Genomic DNA, 22,372 nt, shown 5'->3' with positions numbered 1-22,372 from the left:
CAAAGTCCAAGTAGTGGCTTTGGGGGCATTCTTTGATCTTGCGCTTGCAGAGCACAAGGGGATTGAGAAATTTCTTAGAGGGGGCGAGTAGACTGCATCCATTTATAAGGCTTACGGCGCCCCCTGGATCTGAATATAGTTCTTCAGGCAACGGAAAGTTGCAGAAAGACTGACAAACTTTTCATTCAATTTCAGGGTCAGGCCAAAGGGAAGGCCACTTCTAGAGATTCTATAGCCAGGTGGCTCAAAAGAGCCATCCAGGAGGCTTACAAGGCCAAGGGCATTCCTCTCCCCAGAAGGTTTAAAAGCCCACTTTACTCGGGCGGTGGCATTTACCTGGGCAGAAAGAGCGCACGCCTCAATCAAACAGATTTGTAACGCGGCCTTGTGAACTTCTAGTCATACATTTATTAAACATTACAGGCTGGACATTAAAATCTAGTGAGGATGCAACCTTCCGGAGGAAGGTGCTTCAAGCAGTAATCCCTCCCTAAAAAAGCCCATGCCAGTTATTTGGTATTCCTCCAGTTGTATGCTGTCATGATGTCGTAGGGAAAACAGGAATTTTTCTTACCGATAATTCCCTTTCTTGAAGGCATCATGACAGCATACGGGCTTTTCCCCCCCTACCGACACGGTTACCCTTGTTTGTTTAACACATGAGGTAATGTGTATGCTTATGATTTCTTTGTCTAAGGTGTGTGGTGCCAATAAAACACACCTTCTGGTTAAGTATACTGTCACTGTGGTTATTTGGAACGCACTGGTGTTAATGGAGGGGAGGTTCTTTTTATGTTCTGCCTCTTCCTGTCCCATCAGGTCAGCAGGTGAGCAACCTCCAGGTGTATGCTGTCATGATGCCTTCAAGAAAGGGAATTATCGGTAATTCCTGTTTTTCTAGGGACCAATTCAGTTCAGAAGGGACTTTGAGAGGCCTGTACACTAGAAACTCCCCCACAAATCACCCCATTTTAAAAACTGCACCCCTCAAAGTATTCAAAACGGTATTTAAGAAGTCTGTTAACCCTTTAGCTGTTTAATGGGAAGTAAAATAAATAGAGGTGAAATTTAATTTTTTTGCAGTTAGGCCCCCCCTGCAGAATTTCTGCCTGTGGCCGCTGCCATAGGATTGCATTAGAAAATGCAATCCTAGGCAGACGGACGCGATTTGTCCGAGCGAAATCACGCGCGGAAAACAAAATGCGGCATGCTCTATTTCTGTGCAGTGCTCTGTCACTCCCCGGCCGACGGCTCTCTCTGTAAACCAATTAGTGGTCTAAGGGGTTAAACAGCCAGGATCAGAGTATTCTCTGATTCTGAAACATGACTGCAGGATCCCGGGTGTATATTACAGCCTTTTCCTGCTGGTAATGGTGAAGATCCAGCTCCTGATCTTGTGCTGTCAGTCTGCTGTGAATATATTAGAGCATTTCGCCTCAAAGCCCTCCTGCCCATCAGGAAAAAATATACATCATGGAGAAAGAAGGGGTTAATATGTTGTAATTCATTGCGTTTTTATATTCTTGACAATTCAAAATGATGTGTGTCATTGTCTATAACCACAGGGTTTAATTCTACCAGCTGTTACCTTTATTACCATGAATACTGCCGGTTCACCTAAAATGAAGTAATCCATGGGAATATTATCTGAAGCTAGAAGGAACACTCTAGAAAGACGGATACGCTGCTCTGCCACGTGTGGCCCGCAGAATTGGTGCATGACATCTAGCTTTGGTGCTCTTTAGATCTTGATGTGCAAACCTCCCCCTCCGCTAGAACTTGTCTGCAGAATAACACCCAGATTTCCGTGGTATGTTCCTTTAAATACGCTCGTCTGAATCTGACCTTATAGTGAAATTAGTACTATTGACAGTTAGCCCTAATTACTTAACCCCTTAACGACCGGCCCATAGTCTTTTTACGTCCTCCCTTGCTGGGCCTTATTTCCTGAGGACGTAGAATAATGTTTCCTGTAGGGATTAAGGCCCTGCAAGCTGAGGACGTGACAGCTCCATGCTGCCGGCTCCCAGAGGTAGCCGGCAACCTGGAGCTGCCATTCCGGGCCGTGGGTCCCCTCCCCCGGTCACATGATCGCCGGCATTTACAGAATGCCGGTGATCATATAAAAGTTAGTAAAAAGTTAAAAAAAGTGAAAGATTCAGCTGCCCCAATGGATCGGATCCATCGGGGCAGCTGAAAGTACTCACCCGCCTTTTCTGCGATGACCGGCGGTGTCCAAGCCTCCAGGTCCCGTTGGCGCCTTCTGCGCATGCGCGCCAGACGTCATACGTCAGGCACGCGCTCAGAAGGCGCGCTCGTCCCGGGGAATTTAAAAATTCTTCTGCTCCCGGCTCCCATGTGTAGCCGAGAGCAGAGGGATGTCACCGGGAGCCGCTGTATGCAGTTCCTGGTCACATGATCGCTTAGCAGCGATCATGTAAAGTAAAAAAAAGTTTTTAAAAAGTTAAAAAAAGAAAAAAAAGTTTACGTTTTATCTCCCCACACGGATCATATCCGTGAGGGGAGATGAAATAACGTACCTAAGGCACTGCATTTATCCGTGGACTTCACCACGGCTTCTGCGCACGTGCCCGCCTCCAAGATGGAGGACGCATGTGCGAAAGGCGCAGATTGCCAGGGTAATTTAAAATCTCCCTGCTCCTGGCTACAAAATGTAGCCGAGAGCCTGGAGATTTCATCGGGGCTCGCAAAACGCGGTTCCTGGTCACGTGATCACCGTTTTCCAATTGAAAACAGCGATCACGTAAAAGTAAAAAAAGGGAAAATTTCACCTCCAATCACAGATCAGATTTGTAAGGGGAGATGAAATTACTTACCTAAGGCCTCCGGTGATGTCCCCCGATGGGATCTTTATCCACGGACCTTTCCCCAACTTTGGCGCATGTGCCCATTAGCAAAATGTCGGACGCAAGCGCAAAAGCTGTTGAGGGCCCTGGAAATTCAAAGTCCCCTTGCTCCTGGCTACTAAATGTAGCCAAGAGCCTGGAGCAGTGACCGAGGGCCTCAGTGAGCGGTCCCCGGTCACGTGATCGCCGTTATCCAATAGATAATGGCGATTACGTAAAATTTAAGACAGTTGAAATTTGATGCGCCTTTCCTTTTGAGCCCCGTTGTGCATACAGACATAATAATAAGGCCACAATGGGTATGTCTCTGAAAACGGGACAAAAGGGGGTATCCATTTTAGGGTGAACTTTTTCATTCTTATGTACGCTATACAAAAAAAATGTTTTTAAAATGACACAACTGCCAAAAAAATTAAAATCGTAATTTTTTCCATCTGCTTTGCTCAAATTCATTCAAAAACTGTGGCGTTAAAATATACAGTACACCCCTAGGTGTATGCGTTAAGTGGTCTAGTTTTCAAAATGGGGTCATTTGTGGGGGTCCTCTGTCGTTTTGGCCGCTCAAGGGCAATGGGGCCTAAAACGCCTTCACGCAAAATGTCTGTTCTAAAAGCCACTGGCTGCTCCTTTCGTTTTGGGCCCGTTGTGCATGCGGACATAATTTTAGGGCCACAATGGGTATGTTTCTGAACACAAGACAAACAGGGGTATCTATTTTGTGGTACAAGTCTTCATTCATATGTGTGCTGTACAAAAAAGCGGGTTTAAAAGTGACATGATTGCCAAAAAAATGAAAATCGTAATTTTTTCCTTCTGCTTTGCTTAGATTCATTCAAAAACCGTGGGGTCAAAATACACAGTGCACCCCTAGAGGAATGCGTTAAGGGGTCTAGTTTTTAAAATAGGGTCATTTGTGGGGGTTCTCTATCGTTTTGGTCCATCAAGGGCTCTACAATTGGGCAATGGGGCTGAAATCGCCTTCAAGCAAAATGACTGCTCTGAAAGTCACCGTCTTCTCTTTTCGGTTTGTGCCCCGTTGTGAATATGGACAGAAGATTAGGGCTACAATGGGTATGTTTCTGAATACAGGACAAACGGGGGTATCCATTTTGGGTGCAAATACGCATTTTCATGTGCATTATAGAAAAAAAATCCCATCTTTTAAAGGGCATATTTGCAAAAATATGAAATTTTATTTTTTCTCCTCTAAATTGCATTATTTCCTGAAAAAAATCTGTAAGGTAAAAATACTCACGACCCCCCTCAGTGAATAGATTAAGGGGTGTAGTTTTTAAAATAGGGTCATTTGTGGGGGTAACTATCATTCTGACACCTATGAGCCTTTGTAATCTTGGCTTGGTGCCGGAAAATAAAGTGTCCCTCAAAATGCTGAAAATCAATGTTAAATTTGCACGTCTCTTAAATGGTTAAAAAAAAACTGAACTTTTTCTAATGTGCGCCCAGGACAAAGTAAACAGATGGAAATATATATCTTATCAAGAATTTGTACAGTATGTTTGCACATATTTGAGATATCGCAGTTGAAAATGTGAAAAAATGAAATTTTTTTCAAAATTTTCCCAATTTTGGCGCTTTAATAAATATACACAAATTCTATCGGACTATTTTCACCACCTAAATGAAGTACAATATGTGGCGAAAAAACGATGTCAGAATCACTTGGATAAGGAAAACCTTTACGGAGTTATGCTATGTCAAAGTGACATATGTCAGATTTCCAAAATTTGGTCTGGTCATTAAGGCGCAAACAGGCTTGGTCACTAAGGGGTTAATGTGGTAGCAAAGATCAATCTATCAATCAATGTGATTTAACACTTCTGGCACGTTGATCAATAGTGATAATGGCTTTAACATAGGGAAGAGGCTTCATTTTAAACTTTATCCTGGCTCTGACTTAACAAAGTGCAGCTGCTACCTGCATTACTTTTTAACACAAGTGCATTTGGCATCTGAATTCACAAATGACATGCACAATATCTCTCATAGGTATGTGCCAGCCACAGACAGCCCCAATAATGTGTCCAACACACATCTGTAACTGCACGTCAGCCCTATAATCTGTGTGCATCGGCCACAGTCCCTTCCCCTTCACATTACCATTTTCATGTTGCAAGTGATGCTATCAGTGCTTCTGCCAGCTGCCCCCTCTTTGTAGTTACTGTGCCATCTTAAGAACCAGTTGCCAAGAACTGAGCTTGTGCGAAAGTAAAACTCCTTTCACAGGGAGAGATAAATCATTCACACAATGGTGTGAATGATGACAGTTCACTTGTGCAGCCTGTTTATTCAGGCAGATGAATCGTTCACAACTGCATTTGGAAGTGTGTTCGTAAACCGTTCCGTCTGTCACATTCACTGTAGTAGTAAATGTGAATGACTAAATGACGTCTGTTCACAGGTCATGAGAACCACTATTTTTAAGCTTGCATAAAATGAATCTTGGCCGATGTTTACACTCAACGACGCTAATTGCACATACTATAAAAGCCTGGCACTTCCTCTAGTACCTTGCATTATTATTGTGCTCCATTGCCTTTATCAAGCTTCATCTCCTAAACCTGCTCCTCTTCTGCAAACTGTGACTATCCGTTGATGACCTCCGGCTTCCTCTGAACTACTCCCGGTCTTGCATAGCTACTACACCCAAGGCTCCAATCTATCACCTGAAACGCTACACTAGGTCTGCCACGAGGACAATAAAACTGTCATTCCAGTCTTCCATCTACTATTGTAACAGTTTACCCCTTTCAGCATCAGTAAATTGACAGTTGGTTACCTTTCCATTTAGGATGTTAAATTAGTTCTGCTGACCGCTACAGAAGTACAATATATCATGCATTTAATTTTTAATTGCATAGTACAAGAAAAAAATTGCAGAAAAATTCATGAATATTGATTTAAAAAAATGTCCCTTTTTGAGAGAAGTGTCCCTTGTAATTGCTTCCCGATATCCAGTTTTCTTTTTTTCGTTATCCTTTTTTTCTCATCATCACCTTCCAAGAACCATAACTTGTTTGCCATTGGCCTAGTTATGGGAGGCCTTGTGTTTTGCAGGGTGAGTTTTCTGTCTTTTTTAATGGCACAATTTAATGTACCATTTAATACGGTAGTTTCTACAGTGGTGATCTCTAAGGAGACCCATACTGATGAAAGCCAAATTACAATAAATTACAGCATAAAATGGTATCTACAGTGGTGGGAATAATCCACATTGATAGGGAGCATTGTGTATAACAGCTGAACAGGACATCACATGCTAGTTGGGTTCCAGAATGAATATGAAAATAAGTGGCAGTGTTCAATTCATTTTCACATGTTCTGAGTTGTTAGGATTATTTTGAATTGACATAAGCTATCATAGGATTCTTATCCCACAGGGGCAATGTGGACAGTTTGTTGCTGGTTGCATCATCAATAGGCCATCCCCAATTCTTGAAGAATGGGACCAGATTTTTATTGACCGCATTAGAGAATGTCTCTGCCCAAAGATTCATCTTAACATTGTTATTGTTGCTGACATTTGTCATTTTTTGGTACTCGGAGTAAACTTGTTTAAATGAGTCCCATCCAAAGCCCTCCTGTAGCTGAAAAAGCAGAAGAGTATAGAGTATGTTATTAGAATTACTACATAGTATTTAACTAAAACTGTACACACATATAGACCGCTATTCTTTATGAAAATAGAGCTACACTTGGACAATTTATAATAAGTATTGTAATCTATACAAGTTGGCTAACAAGATTGTTCTCAGTAAGAGAAACCAAGTAATCTTGTAGATATGATACCTTTTAATGGCTAACAAAAAAATATATATAGATAGATATATATACATATATGCCCCATCCAGATCTGTTTCATTATGCCTGAGGAAGGATCCAGAGAGGTCCGAAAGCTTGCAATAACATCATGTGTTTTTGTTAACCATTAAAAGGTATATCTACAAGATTACTTGTTTTCTCTTACTGAGAACAATCACATTTTGCTCTACTGGCTATCATGGTTTCAAATCTTTTTCCAGTTGGCTAGCAAAAATAGGAAACTTTAGGGCAAAATCTGGTAAGATACGAGATTTTGTTAAAATTATGTCTTACACACCAAGAAATTTAAAAACTTCAATTTGTCACACGTCTATTATCTTGACACACACCGCCTCAAAGCTTGCACTATGTCTGCCTTTCTTCTTTATGTGTCTAGTACAGGACATCTTAACAAACATTGGTTTAATATTTTACTGCAATACTTTACATTAAAACACAAGAAAAATAAAGGTTGCATGCAGTATACAACTGCTTGTTTGCAATGGATGCAACACATGTGTAATAACGTCTTGGTATCGTATGTGATATACTATATGCTGCTCCAACCATTTTTACTATAATTATAAAAACAAGTCATTTTTATAAAAGTACCTGAAGATAAGTCTCAAGCGCTGTCCATACACTCCATTGTGCCAGTTTGGCTCCATTCGTTATATAAGACTTGACTCTGCAGTCTCTGGATTCTCGTGTGAGATTAGGATGAGCTTTATCCCTTGAGATTCCCAGCACTGTTTCATGCACATATACCGACCACACATTACAGGTGGCTTCTGTGGTGTGAGAAGGGAATTCCCAAACTCCTCTCTGCTGGTTGTGACCAAGTTCATGTATAGGTCCCCATAGACCTTTCCTTATCTTTTCAAGACTTACTAAATCAGCTGCTGATGGCAAATGACACATTATTGGATACCCAGCATGCATCCATCCTGTAGTAAGAAATAAAAACATTAATTTCTCATTCATATAATTGGGGAACACAGCTTTGACCATGGGTATTGTTACTACCACTAAGAGGCGGACACTAAGCAGAAAAAGTGTTAGCTTCTCCCACTAGCTATAGCCCTCCCATAGGCACTAAGCTAATCAGTTTTTAGCTTAGTGTCAATAGAAGGCAGACCTGTCTTTTCGCTGGTCTTCAAGCACCATTCTGGAGTTGGGGAATAACGGGGAGACAGGACTCTCCCTGTTTCGCCACTGAGGTAGGTGAACAAAACTGAATTCACCGTTCTGTTTACTGCCATTCAAAGAGCAGGAGGCATGTTCAAGCTTTAACTTGTATGTGCCCTGCCAACCATAGTGTCCCTCCTTTTTTGTCTCCCGAAGCACTCACTCATTTAAAGGCAGCAAAATGGCACATGCCACCTATGACAAAGTTAAGTATGTTGGTGCCCAGACTCTCCTTATGTAAGTATTCCTGTATCCCAGATTCCCCACCTTTGGCTGCCTCTAGCTCCCCCATATGTTAGGCTGTGCGTTTGTGTGGAGCGGTGAGGGAAGGGGGCTAATGTGGTGGTGGCTGACCCAACACTACAGCCAGAGAGGTTCAGTAGGGTGCTTTGAGGCACCGTTTCAATCCTGTGTTTCCCTGCCAAAAGTGCAGCCACAGGAACCAGGGGTTAATGGGCACTTCAGGCACTATTTTATGCTCTCCTGCTTCGGTGCTCTCTGGGCTGCATGATGGTGGCTACTCCGGAAACTGTGGTGGATGAGCGTTGGAGTTGCATGGTTGCACGCTGGCCCACCCATTGTTTAGCAGTGGCTTGAGGCTGCCGGGATTGTTCTTCCTGCCTGCTGCTCGCCGGCAGTTGTGACTTGCTGCTGCCGATTCCTGCGTGCTGGTGCAAGTATACGGGGTGCACTTCCATGTCACATGGCGAATAGGAGTCTAGCAGGGCTCCAGCTGGCTGCCAAATTTAGTCCCTGGCTTCGGCCTGCATTTGGCCACTTCCCCAGCATAAGGCTGTTAACGTGGCACCGTAGGGTTGTTTTTCCTCTTCTCTTCTATCGAGGCAGCAGCACTGATTGTCTAAAGATAAGTCCTGCCCCCTCACGTCCTGTTCATTAAGAAGGTGTCGCAGGTGGCATTTTTCAGCTCTGGATCAAGTGGTGCTGCCTGAAGTGCTGGAACTTGTGGTTCTACGTTGTGACAGTTGATCCATATGACCAGTCACTGCAAGAACCGCTTTGGTCCTGGGTAAGCTCTGCCTGGCAGAAAGCTCACCTACTTGTTACCCCTCCTGTAGCACTGTCTGTGGCATCTGTTGCACCATGTCTAACACCAGGGCTAAGGACTGCAAACAGGGATCAGTCAGTGTTACATATGATCATGCTTTCGCTGTAAGACAAGGTTTTCATTGTGACAGTCCAATCCATTTTGTATGGGCAGTACTTTGTCATGACAGATGGTCGTAGATCCCGTTGCTGCCCCCCCCCCCCCCCCCCCCATTCAGCCTTCTCAGATCCATGAACTGATGTTGGCACATTCCCCTGTCCCTGGTAGTCTCAGACCTTTCCAGGACATCTACAGCGATTTTTGAGAAGTTGGACCATATTTCTAGTCCACCTGGTCAGAGTATATCTGACGGAGAAAACTCCAATTTTCAGGGCTCCTCCTGTGGCAGTTCACTAAAGAGGCTTAGGCCATCTCGTTCAATGCAGTTGTCTGGTACCCTGCTTTGACGTCATGGAATTTATTCCAGGCACAAAAGTTGCTCTGAGAACGAACGATCTGAGTCTGCCTCTGATTATGATCTTGAAGAAGAACAGGCTTCAAAATATTCCTCCATGTTAGATAGCATAATCATTGCCATAACAGATACCCTGCAGGGTATCAGATCTGTCTCCCTCTATGCCCGCGGTGTCATTTTCTTTCAGATGCCCAAGACGCGCTCTGAAAGCCTTTCCTCTTTATGGGGATTTTGAGGAGGTCATAACCAGGGAATATAACTTGTGTGACATACGTTTTTCTATGCCTAGGCGCTTAGGCCCCATGTATCCTTTCCCAGAGGAGGTAGTGAAGAATCAGTAAGCTTCACCACAAGTGGATCTGCCAGTGTCTTAGTTGGCGGGACATACCACACTTCCTATGTCAAACACTTCGTCCTTCCAAGACGCACATGACTGTAAAATCAAATCCCCAATCAAAACCTCTCTTTGAGGCAGTGAGTTTGGCTCTCAGGCCTATTTTTGCCTCAACCTGGGTGAGTAAGGCCTCAGTTGTGTGGGAAAAACAACTGCGCAGAGGTATCCTGCCTGGTTCCCTATCTTATGAATTAGCAGATATTGTGCATCAGATAGAGCAGGCAGAAAAATTTGTCTGTGAAGCTTTCCTGGACGTGGCCAGGCTTTTAGCTCGCTTGTCAGCTGCCTTTCTAGCCACATGCTGTACATTGTGGCTAAAGTCCTGGGACGCATATGCTTCATCCAAAAGGACCTAAACAAAATTCCTCTTCCTTGGCGATAGGCTTTTTGGTGCCAAGTTGGATGATATTATCGCCAGTGCCACTGGTGGCAAAAGTGTTCACCTGCCACAAAACCAACCCAGGCATTCGAGAGCCACAAAGCAAAAGAGTTCTCAGTTTCATTCCTTTCGCTGCAGCAGCCCCTGGTGATGCAGATGGCAAAAAAGCATCGCAGAACCAAAGGAAAAGGCCCTTTTTCAAACCTGGACTCTTCTGGCATCCACATCTCCAGCGCCCAAAATTATCCTCCAACAAATCCTCCACTCACCACTTCTTTTAGGTTGGGGAATGGGGGGAGACGTTTCCTGTTCGGGAAGATCTAGCTTGCCCACGTCTCAGATTAAGTATTTTAGGTAATATGTCAGAGGTGGGGCCATCAGGACATTGACCTAATAGCACACAGAATCAAACACAAGTTATGGACATTCATGGCCTGGTCTTAGGACTCTCAGACCTGAACAGTGCTTCCAAATTCATCATTTCTCGCTGGATACGATCCACGGTGGTTGAAGCCTATTTCGCCAAGGGCAGGGCACTGCCCTTCTGTGTTACAGCGCATTCCACTTGGGAAGTGAAAGTTTCATGGGTGGTGCGCAATGGGCCTCAGCTACACAAGTGAGTAAGGCCATTACGTAGTCTTCATTATACACTTTTTCAAAACTTTACAGGGTACATACATTTTCAGCTACAGACGCCTCCCTGGGGTGGAGGATTTTGCAGACAGCGTTAGGCTGTTCGCATGCATCTTGATACATATTCCCAACCCCGGGGTCTGCTTTTGAATGTCCCGTGGTCAAAGTTTTGTCCCCTAATGATATGAACGAGAAAACAAGATCTTTGAACTTGCCATAAAATCTTTCTCGTCCTGTTCATTAGGGGACACAGCACCCACCCAGCTAGAGTCATTTAAGTTTTTTACATTTATCCCTCCTAGTCAGTGTTCCCTTTGTTGTCACACATGGTGCTTCCCTGAGTTATAGTTTTGTATTGTTTTAACTGTGTTGTTTTATATTCCCTGCTTAGTTGCACCTACTGCTTGCTTGCAATCAGACTTATAAGCTTGGCACCTGTGGGCAGGATATAGCAAGCAGGAGGAGCTAACACTTTCTGCTTAGTGTCCATCTCTCTATGGTCAAAGCTGTATCTCTCAATGAACGAGACGCGAAAGAGAATTTATGTTAAGTACAAAAATCTTGTTTTCCTGAGCACTGTAAGTCAATTTATTCTGAACAATTTGAATGGGTTTTCAAATTGGACACAGTCAACTAGATGGACAATAAAAGTCACAATACAGGTGATCTAGCAGCTGGGACTTTACGTGTGGCAAAAACGAGTAGGTTCTGCTCATCCTATTCATTGGACAAGTTGCCATGCATGAGTGCTGCTCCTCTGATTTAGACAGCAGGAAAAAATATTTCATACTAACTTAAATGCCTCTGGAAGTCTAATAAAGTAAACTATTGACAAAATCAAAATGTCACTCTGATGTCTATGAGAAGACTATGACGGATTGTACTGCACATACCAGCTGATATTTGCACATCAGTAACAAATCTTTCTGGACGTGGAAACTTCTTTGGAATTGAAGCAAGATCAGCTATTGCTTCCATCATCTTATCCCACTGGGACATTAAACCGTCCGGATCTTCTAGTGAGCGGATCACATCGGAGGGAACAGTTAGGATAATGTTTTCTGTAATGAGCTCAGCCCAAGGAGATGGATAATTCCGTATTTCCTGCACCCAAGATGAATTGTTAGTTTTACCTTGAAAAAATAAAAGAAGAAAATTAGAATTTATGAGAACTTTTTTTTAGAACATCTGCAGGTTTTATAGTTTAGTGTGGAAAATACTCTTACTGTTTGGGGTACAATAGATGGGGCACTATCTGTCTGACACTATTTATTCAGGGGCTGCTGTTTCTTACTTTTGGGAAGCAACTAGAGATGAGAGAGCGTACTTGTTAAGGCAAAGTACTCGAGCGAGTATCGCCATTTTCGAGTACATGCCTGCTCGTCCGAAAAGATTTGGGGGCCGGCGGGGGTGAGCAGTGAGTTGCGGGAGTGAGCGGGGGGGAGATCTCCTTCCCCCGTCTTCCTCTGAATCTTTTCGGGCAAGCAGGCATGTACTCAAAAAAAGGGATACTCGCTCAAGTAATTTCCCTTAACGAGTACGCCCGCTCATCTCTAGAAGCAACTAGAAGTATAACAACATTATAACTGAGGTATGTTATTTGGTGCACTGTTTCACACAGCAGATAGGGACAGATTGGGCAGCAAAAGCTTCAGAATTGGGAGTAGCAGCAAGATAGTGCATTTTTGTAGATTTATATATAGTAGGGAGAGTGCTGGGAAAGTCAGGAGCCAAAAATGTCTTTATGCAAACTTTGCAGATGAAAGTTGTGGCTAGAAGAAGTCATCGTGGAAATCTGGGTCAGAAGGAAAAGTGAACAAAACAAGTTAGCGAGGACATCTGTGATCACTAGAGATAAAAGTATTGCAATCTGTTATGGTCTACAGAGCACCTGTGCAATACTGGTACCTACCACTATATAATCTCTGTATGATGAAAATACTGGTTTTCGTACTGTGAATTTTATTCAGTAAGAGTATGGTATTATTTAAGTGAGCATGGTGTGGCAACAATACTTGGGCACTGTGTAGTTTTATTATTGAGAATATTGGCCTTTGTACAGTGTGTTTTTACTCAGTAACACTATGGTAATATTATTTAGTCAGTATTTAGTGATAATGGTAGTGGTCATGATGTGGCAGTATTATTTGGACCTTGTATAGTTGTATTATTGATATAATTGCCCCTTGTATAGTGTGTTTTGCTCAGTAACAGTGGAATGGGAACATATAACTACTTTGTGCTGATAATGTTTGGTCTTCGTATAGCGGCACAGCAGCAATGTTATGTGGTAACTATAAATATGCCTTTTGGAGAGGGTGCAACATATGTCTTGGGAACTTGCCTCTTATCTTTTAAGACATTAGCAATGCTCCTGATTGGAAATGCAAAAGTGCTAGATGGAATAAAAAATATTATCTGTAAGATGAAGGAACCACTGTGTGGTGTCTTGCCAACCGCACCACTCATAGGAGTTCATTAACATTACTGTTCTTGAAATATGGTAAAGCAGACTTCAAAGTATAGAAAATCTGACTAAGACACACTATACCACCTTTCATTGTGTCTGTTAACTTTGGTACATTTTAAAGAATATTTTGGCATTCTATACTTACCCTTTATAAACATAGGAGCTAGCTCTGCTCCATGCACTGAAATCTGAATATTGCCCAGTTGACTCTTAGCCGTGACAATAACATAAAGAAGTCCACCCCAGACACAGGATATTGAAACCATCTCATCATCAACACCCTTCCTGCGCACGACCACTGGGGCACGACAAAACTCATTTGCATTACTAAGGTTATCTGAGTGACAGCCAACCTGGACCTGTAATAAATATAGGACTTTACTACTTCTCAAAAGTGACCATTTAAAACACAAAACAGAGGTACATTGTAAGGTTTTTCAGTATGTGCTGTTATGTAAATAACTGGCATATATTTCTCAGAAGATAGGAACAGAGATACATTCGTGGAGATTACCTGGAGACCTTTACCCACAGCTGAGGCTGGAAACACAAGTGTTGCTGTTTTCCGTGGAGGCAAGTAGAGTCCAGTACTTCTCCAGGCATCAGCCCCTGGGGACAGAACACCCATGTATCAATATGTCTTTTTGGGCCCTGTTGTATATATTATAAGGCTGTTTTCACATGGCATGGATTGGCTTTGGGCTTTCCACAATGGAAAACCCTCAGAAAATCTGCATTAAACCACAGTTGCCAAATCCATACCTAAATGGTACTAATTTGGCCACATTTTTAAATTGCAGTAAAGCCGCGGATTTTAACCCTTATATTTCCAAATTTGAAATCCACTGCATTTTTCAAAAATGCAGATTGACTACGGTACATTCAGGCATGGCGGATCTTGATGCGAATCCACTGCAGATGTTATCCTTTTAGTTAAAGAGTTGAAGTCTGCTGCATATATGCAACAAAATCCACCTTAAAAAACTAGATGTGGAAATGCTACTGAATTTGCAGCGGAATTTCCATTGAGGACATCCTGCAGCATTTTCGCCCCCGTGTAAACGTACGCTTATGCTAGGTTTTTGATGCGGTTTTTGACTCAAAGTGTAACGTGGATTGTGGTGGCAATATTCTGATATGGAAAACCGCACCAAATCCGCTATACATGAATGCATCCTAAGGTTTGTCTCACACATCGGTGTTTGCAGCAGTTTGTGATTCAGGTTTTTAACCAAAGCCAGAAGTGGATGCAGCAGGAAGAAGAGATAGTCCTTCCTTTATATTTCCCATTCCTTATGAATACATTGCTGGCTTTGTCTCAAAAGAACTGCTACAAAAACCTGCGTGGGAAACTATCCTAATTGTATTTATTTTCTCCTGACTGTGCTATATGGTGGCACACATTGAGTACAGCTCTGAAGTTTTTGCCACCGTACTGGCCATGTAAATGGAGACTTAGGCCAATATAACAGGGATATAATATGGACACATTTATGCACCTGTATTAAGGTTACAAGTCTCAGTCTGACTATGAAATACAAATAACTATGTATAAATAGATGAGGGGACAATACAAGTATCTCTTCCATGATCTGTTTATACCCAGGACTACGTCAGTAACAAGAGGACATCCGCTACGTCTAGAAAAAAGCAGGTTTCATCACCAACACAGGAGGGGGTTCTTTACTGTAAGAGCAGTGAGACTGTGGAGCTCTCTGCCTGAGGACATGGTGATGGCAAAATCCATAGAGGGGACAAGATGCCTTTCTAGAGCAGAAGGATATTACAGGATATAGACATTAGGTGATCAGCGGGTTGTTGATCTGGGTCTTACAGTCAGGTAGGAACTATCAAGGTTGATCCAGGGATTATTCTGGCTGCCATTATGGAGTTGGGAAAGAATTTCCCCCCAAATGGGCTAATTGGCTTCTGCCTATTGGGGTTTTTGCCTTCCTCTGGATCAACTACGGGTTGAAACATGCTGAACTAGATGGACATTGTCTTCATTCAGCCTAACATACTATGTTACGAGTCTGGTGACCCAAGCTAACAGTGTCATAATGATCTACAATGCTGTTAGTTCTGCTCATTAGACCAACGGTTGGGCTGGGACTCACAGCTGTATTACAATGCGCCCGTATTACACTCATGTGAAATTGGCCTTACTTCATGTGTCTTTTATTTGTTTAGAAAATTTCTGTGGCTGAAATCTGTTCCATACATCTTAATTTGCTTTGTTTCTCAAATATAATAAAAAGTACTCTACCAGGGTTTGTCGCATCAATCTCCACTGTGACAGGGGGTTTGCATGAACCATCATCACAATCTAGGTCTTGTAGTTTATCCAGGCAGCTAACATCTTGGGCCAAACACATCATGAAAGCCTCCTTGGAGCAGCTTTTTGCGGGACACTGTTTGCTGACATTGGGGATACTACAGCAATGTACCAGCTCTACCAGTTCTTCCTGTAGAGATGAAATAAGAGGGCTGGCTGGCAACCTCATGCAAGTAGAAACATCTTGTCTTAGCTTAGACAGCCAGTTACTCAGAGGTGGCTTCAATTCAGCTCCAGTCCTCAAGTCACTTAAGAGTTGACAGACTGCTCTAGGAAAGTGGTAAGTAGTAGCTTCTGCCTGAGGATCCAAAACCTGACAAATGCCGTTTGTAACTGTTCTCTCCAAAATGCTGATTCCAAGCTTATTGAGGACCTTGTTTCCTGGATACTGAGAAAGAACATTTGGATGTGAGTAAGACCAGTACCAGGCATGGCCGGCAATGAGGAGGCCCCCACCTTCTGCCACAAACTGCTGGATTTTTTCTGCCTCAGCATCAGAATAAGATGTACAGCAGTAGACACTGAGCTCAGGAACTAAATTAGACACCACAGACTGAAAGCCTTCAGTCTGAAGGGTATTTGCAAATCCGGCCAGTTGTTTAACAACACCAATCTTTCCTTTTCTTCCCATATCCAGCCATGAGATGGCATTGAGCATGAAGGTTTTGAGCTGTGGTTTGCAAATATTGGCTTCATGTGTCCCCACAACAACACACCCTCTGCCGTAATATGCTGCCCCAAAAAAGCACTGATTGCTGTTGGTCAGACCAATTGGGAAAGTCAGAGGTCCATGCAGAAGTAGTTCTGAGAGGACACTTGGCCCACTAATGTCCAAATTGCTAACGTTTTGCATAAGATGCTTTAAATCTGCTGAAAAGTTCAATCTGTGTAAAGATATGGAAATAGAAAAATTTGGAAAAACATTATTTCTATTGGATAAACTTATTAGGACATGCAAAGAATACTGAATGGCCTACATTACTTTCTAGGTGATTATAAATAGTGGAATAGTACTTACTCTTTGTAGATGGGACACCATGGCATTTTTTCAGTCACCTTAAAATTCCCTTTTTCTCCACAGTGACCAGTGAAATATATCCCAGCAACAGATGTTATTTTGTTTCCAGGAAAATTGCACAGCACATTGTCTTGTCTGTGGCATTGCGCCCAGTACCAGGCTTGAGCTCCAATGAGAAGACCTCCACCTTCTTTTACGAAGGAGACTATTTCCTGTGCCTGACTATCACTATATCCATTCATACAGAGCACTCCTAGATCTTTCTTCAGACCAGAGATCTTTTCAACCTTGTGACCTGAAGCAGAAAGAGTATGTTCCAAATGACCCAGATTGCCATTTATACCAATTACAACTTCTGGGGAACGTTTCAGCCAAGATACCGCGTTTTTAAAGAAATCCATAAAGTGTGGCACAGTTAGATATCCCTCGTGGCTCAAGACCACAATCCTACCCTTCCCATACTTGGAGGCAGCAATGAGGACATGTTTTCCAGGACTTGCCAGGACTGGAAAAGCCTCATCACCAGTCAGAAGAAGTTTGCAAGGTATGCAGCCCAAAGAGAAGTCTATACTACAAATGCCACGGACCAGTGAGTTGTAATCTTCATTAACAGCCATTTTCTATGTCCTGTAAAACAAGATAAGCACATTTTGTCATTCCTCAAAATGGTAGTGTATTTCATTTTTTTCAATATGCTTACTTGACTATAAGACTGCCAAACAAGAGGCAGTAACAGCCCGGATAAACTAAACTGATTTCTGATTGCCTGTCAGAAAAATATAACAATTGAAAACTTACAGACGTTGTCTCACAATGTACATTTACTAACTATCCATGGGCTAGATGATAAATGTCTGATTTCTCAGGACCCACCACTCTCTATAACGGGGGTTGCAAGTCCCCCATTCTTTACAGTGATCACAGTAAGAGATTAAATGGAGTGGCGGTTCGCAAATGCTGTGTTGCTACATTCAATGCCCGTGGGACTGATGGAGAAAGTGGAGAACGGGCGCTCAGCTGTTTCTCTCAGCTCCCTAGACATTAAATGGAATATCAGGGTGCATGCTTGACTACTGCTTCATTCAAACTCCTACTCACTGGAATCATGCAGTGAGAAGTAATAGGGAATTCAAAACTATCATTGAAGTCATTGGTTGAAGACCCAGCGGTGGGCCCTCAGGAATTAGATATTTATCACATATCCTGTAGATACCTCTTTAATTTGCTAACAGATTTATGTGTGAGTATAAATGTTTAAAAGGATTATGCAGGCCTAGACTGATCAACGGGGAGCTGGTGAATATCTGGTGAGCCGCCAAATCATTAGTGGACCTGCTTTAGTCTACCCTGTAGCCGCAAGATTTGTCATGCCTGTTATGGGTGGCTCATCTATTAGAAGTCAGGGGTGAAGCCAGAAAGGCAGATATGTTACTTTCTTCTACATTTGCTGCCAGGATCTCCGATGCTGATGATGTCCATGACCCAATGCTGACAACGCAGTGATGTCACTGCATGCCACCATCTAAGCAGGACAGTGTACAGAAAAGATCAGAAGAGGTCCCAGTGGAGCACCGTGCAAACAGGAAGAAATGAGTTTAAGATTTTTTAATTTTTTTTTAATGTTTACTGGCACAAAAGGGGTACTATTTATAAAGAGAGGAAGGAGAACATGAAGATCTGAACCTCTGCAATCAAAGCCGTGGGCCTACCCTAAGGATAGGATATATGGCACCAAAGTAATTTTGTTTGGCACCATGCTTATATGTGCTAAGGCCTACAAATGAACATGCAATATCTTCATGTAACCATAGAGTCAACTCCCAGAATCAATTTCACTGGTGGGCCCTAAGCACCCCAATCTGACACTGGGGTCACCCTAATCTCCACTGTTGTAATATATGTGAAAGAGATAAATATAACAATTAATAAAGGAATTTATATTTTGCAACTTAGATTAGATTGGACTATTTGATAATGGACTCTAATTAGCAGTGGAATTCTATTGACCTAGATGCAGGTTTCTATATTTGTTGGTGTGAACACTAATTAGTCATTAAAATGGAGCATTTTAAATGAATAGTTATTTCAAGGGCTTGATTAATGTTGGTGACGGAAAGCCATTGGACCCCTTCTGGTCAATGGGATCTGTCAGGCGCTCTTGGTGTCTGATGGTAACAGACCAGACACTGCAGTTATTCTAGTTTTTCTTTTGCTATGATGGAACAGAAAAACAGAAATACTAATGCAGGTGTGGACCCAGACTTAAATGCATAGTAAGTTTTCCAAAACCTGCAAACCTTCATTATAAATTGAATTCTTTGTATGAAGAACCATCCGCAAACAAATTTACAATACTGGAAATATTTTTTATCATGCTGCATTTTTAAAGCCATTTGGTATAAATATTACTGCTGTTGCGTGTGACAAATTAAAGCCTATTTACAAAGCTAACTGGCTGAGTGACACTTCAGTTTTTTAGTTTTTAAGGGGTTGTACAGTTTTTATTATTTTCAATCATTTAGTTTTAGAATAGGGAAGCATACAATTTGCTAATATACATGTATTTAAAATTCTCTAGCCCCAGTCTGCACAATATAATGGTATAGCCCATAAAGTTGTCAGTCCATAGTAATGCATCCCATGCACTAATTGAACCAGTAAATCTCCATTTTCGAAAGTCGCATTGTTATGTGATGTGGGTATGCAAGTACTTATCTCCAATTTTTTCCCCAGGAGGATATAAATACATAAAACCTTTAGTACATTTTTCCATTATTGTAGTGTTAGCAATAGAGATGAGCGAACTTACTCGTTTAGGGCGTTTTTGCACTTGAGCACCGCTTTTTCCGAGTAACTGACTACTCAGACGAAAAGATTCGGGGGGCGGCGTGGTGGAGCGGAGGGTAGCAGTGGGGAACAGGGGGAGCTCTCCCCCCCCACTCCCCTCTGCAACCCCCCGCTCACCCCCGGTGCCCCCGGAATCTTTTCGTCCGAGTAGTCAGTTACTCAGAAAAAGCGGTGCTCGAGTGCAAAAACGCCCTAAATTAGTAAGTTCGCTCATCTCTAGTTAGCAACAAAGCTCCTGTAAGCATATGTTCACACATAGCATATTCACTGCAGATTTTCCTTAGCAAAATTGCCTGCAGAAAATCCAGAGCATTTATAGTACAAATCATATGGATGAGATTTTAACAACTATAATCCACATGGTGTGAAACAAATCCACATGGAGTCCACAGCGGAATTGACACGCGGTCTGATTTTAAATCTGCAGATTGTTTGCTGCGCAGTTCCATTGGAGAACTCAGTGAGCAGCGGTAATTATGTAGCAAAATCCACTGTGACAATGTATCCTATGATTGCAACAGTGAGCTTATAAAACTAGCTTTCTACGGTACAAGAGGAGTAAACTTTCTATAGCCTCCAGATACCACAAGTACACATTCCTGCAATGAGTAATAAAACTATCATCTACAGTAGTATGCACTAAGTCAGAATATCCAAATCTATGCAGTATATGACAGCAACTATAAACTAAGAGTGAAGAAAATCTAAAGAGGTTGATTGTTTTAGTGTCAAACAGTTTATACCAATAGATTAAGTCTGTAACAAACTCTCTGTTTTGTAGATGGTTCTATCACAACCTGGCTATGAATCCAGACTTATGAGCAGATATTACATGGACACATGAGTTTACCATATACTATAAGTTCTAATGTACTATAGAGATGCCTGCATGTTATATAAGACTAGTAATAACTTACATACCTGTCACTGTTGAAAATCAACAAAGAACGTGGAGCTGAAGCTTCACCCACTGTGACAACACACATTTTATATTCGGAAAGGGTGTGACCAGTCGTCTGTACTGTCCAGCAAATCATTCACAGTGTAGGGATATTTGTGGGCTGGCCCAGAGAGGACTTGGCACCAAAAACATGGATAGATTACGTCAGCAAAGACAAGGAAGTAAAGTTTCCTCCTAACTGCACAGTGATACACTGTTTTGGTGAATGAAACATTAGTAGTTCTCATGGGCAGGAGCAGTAAGTACAATGTGTAATAATTCAGCTATACAACCACAAGAGTATACAGTTCATTTATCCCATGTAACGGTGCTTTATGGATTGATACATTGTGTAGAAGAATGAATTCTATAACTCCAGACTCTGAATATTCAGTATGATATCTTCTGCTTTTTATATAGCTGCAATATTTAGTTGTTACTACTGATTGTAACGTTTAATAGGTTAGTCTAAGAAACAGCTACAAACACTTGCTATGTACAAACAGATATATACTGTTATATACACATACACAATTACTACTGATTATCCACAAATTATATATAAGCAGACATACAGCATATTCTACATACACGTGTCATAAATTGCTTCATGCATACATACAAATACACAAATTCCCTAAGTATACATATAAGCACTCCATATATAAATACAATCATACTGAAGAATCACAGATAACTTTAGGATGTTCTGGACTTTAAGACCCCAGCATCGCCCCAGGAACAGCAATTAATATTTGATAATTATTAATGATAAGTCAGAGCTTTTGCTCAGTTCTGGGCTGAATAGAACTTGAAATGCTTTTACAGTAATATAGTTTTAACTAATCTACAGTGGAACCTGTTGGCAACCAGCACTTCAATTTCGGTTACTGGAGCCTTAGGGGGCCCTAAGGTCCCTCCATCACATAAGACACTAGTATTTTAAACAGCACATGGTAGGTAGGAGGGTCAGTTATAGTTTTTGCAGAGGCACAAGAGCTTCTAGATAAGCCTCTGACTCCACTGCTTCGTTCCTCTTCTGACAGTATACTGGCACTGATTTTTAAGATCAGATCCCTGATAGAAACACAATTTCTAAAGTTATACAAATTAACCCACACACCAAACTGAAAACATGCAAAATGTCCTATAAATATGGCCAACACTCCTTGACAGTCTTTATGAAAAGAGCCCACTGTTCTCTGCCGAGACCCTTTTATTTGCTTGGCATGTAGAGAATAAGCTGTAACAGAGAAAAGGATGTTGTAACATTTCCCATGTAAAAAGTATGACTGATGTTTATCAGGACAATTTAATTTAGGTGTGACAGCATAATGATTCACAATTGGCTATTTATGCAGATTTTGTTTCACAGGCAAATGAATTCTGAGGACAAAATAGAATATATGTAGATAAGGCAGGGTGTTGGCGTTATTTGACTTCATTACTCTAAATACCAACTTAATATATTTAAAGAGGTTTTCTGGCATTTTTAAATAGGACAAGGCATGTATAGAATAAAAAACTCACTCGCCTCCCGATGCTTCCCTATTCTATAAGCCCATGTGACAGGCTTACAGGTTGTCACAGAACATGGACAGGTGACGAAACTGCGGTCTACCACTGCGTTTAGTATATTTCTTTAATTTGCTTTGGGCTATGATGAGCCCAAATCCATATAAAATAAATAACTTGGAAAACCCCTTTAATAAACCCGACCTGTTTATTGACTCATATTTTTCCTTTATATTCTAAGTACTAAAAACTAGTTACAAATGTCACAGAAAGGATAACCGCTAGCATCAGGTCCAATGGTTTAGTTAACAAAAACAGTAAACAAAGTCAGCAGTAATATAACTTCAGTTTATCATATATAACTCTAGTGGTTCTCTATATGGGGTAAATTAATGGTCAATGTTGAAACCTTTTTCTTGCCTCCCTGTCACTGCCATTGAAGAACAC

At 41.8% G+C, this 22,372-nt stretch overlaps 2 protein-coding genes across 2 annotated transcripts in view; both read right to left on the bottom strand.

Annotated features, from left to right (window-relative positions):
* Positions 1-5,710: 5,710 nt before the first annotated feature.
* Positions 5,711-20,529, bottom strand: LOC136612122 (TRPM8 channel-associated factor homolog). The gene is made up of 8 exons (XM_066592243.1): positions 20,392-20,529; positions 16,624-17,250; positions 15,537-16,489; positions 13,785-13,879; positions 13,416-13,629; positions 11,694-11,933; positions 7,299-7,633; positions 5,711-6,472 (listed from the first exon to the last, which is right to left on the bottom strand). Exons 2-8 carry the CDS (start codon positions 17,238-17,240, stop codon positions 6,221-6,223), a joined length of 2,706 nt encoding a protein of 901 aa, XP_066448340.1. The 5' UTR covers positions 17,241-17,250; positions 20,392-20,529; the 3' UTR covers positions 5,711-6,220.
* LOC136612123 (TRPM8 channel-associated factor homolog) overlaps positions 5,711-22,372 on the bottom strand; it is a 96,621-nt gene continuing 79,959 nt past the window's right edge. Inside the window, exon 9 of the mRNA XM_066592244.1 lies at positions 5,711-5,881. The gene's annotated coding sequence lies outside the window, so the exon portion shown is untranslated. The remainder of the gene's footprint in view (positions 5,882-22,372) is intronic.

Source organism: Eleutherodactylus coqui, chromosome 2, assembly GCF_035609145.1.
Source record: "Eleutherodactylus coqui strain aEleCoq1 chromosome 2, aEleCoq1.hap1, whole genome shotgun sequence".
Taxonomy (NCBI): domain Eukaryota; kingdom Metazoa; phylum Chordata; class Amphibia; order Anura; family Eleutherodactylidae; genus Eleutherodactylus; species Eleutherodactylus coqui.
Note: the sequence above shows the minus strand (reverse complement) of the source record. Positions and strands in the feature narration are given on the sequence as shown.

Bases quoted from the DNA above. Each gene is read 5' to 3' on its own strand.
- LOC136612122 (XM_066592243.1), bottom strand. From the start codon at position 17,240: ATGGCTGTTAATGAAGATTACAACTCACTGGTCCGTGGCATTTGTAGT. The intron at 13,880-15,536 runs GTAGAGTACTTT...TTCTGTCCCCAG, and splicing joins GATTGATGCGACAAACCCTG to GGGCTGATGCCTGGAGAAGT. The intron at 11,934-13,415 runs GTAAGTATAGAA...TATTTTTTCAAG, and splicing joins AGCTCCTATGTTTATAAAGG to GTAAAACTAACAATTCATCT.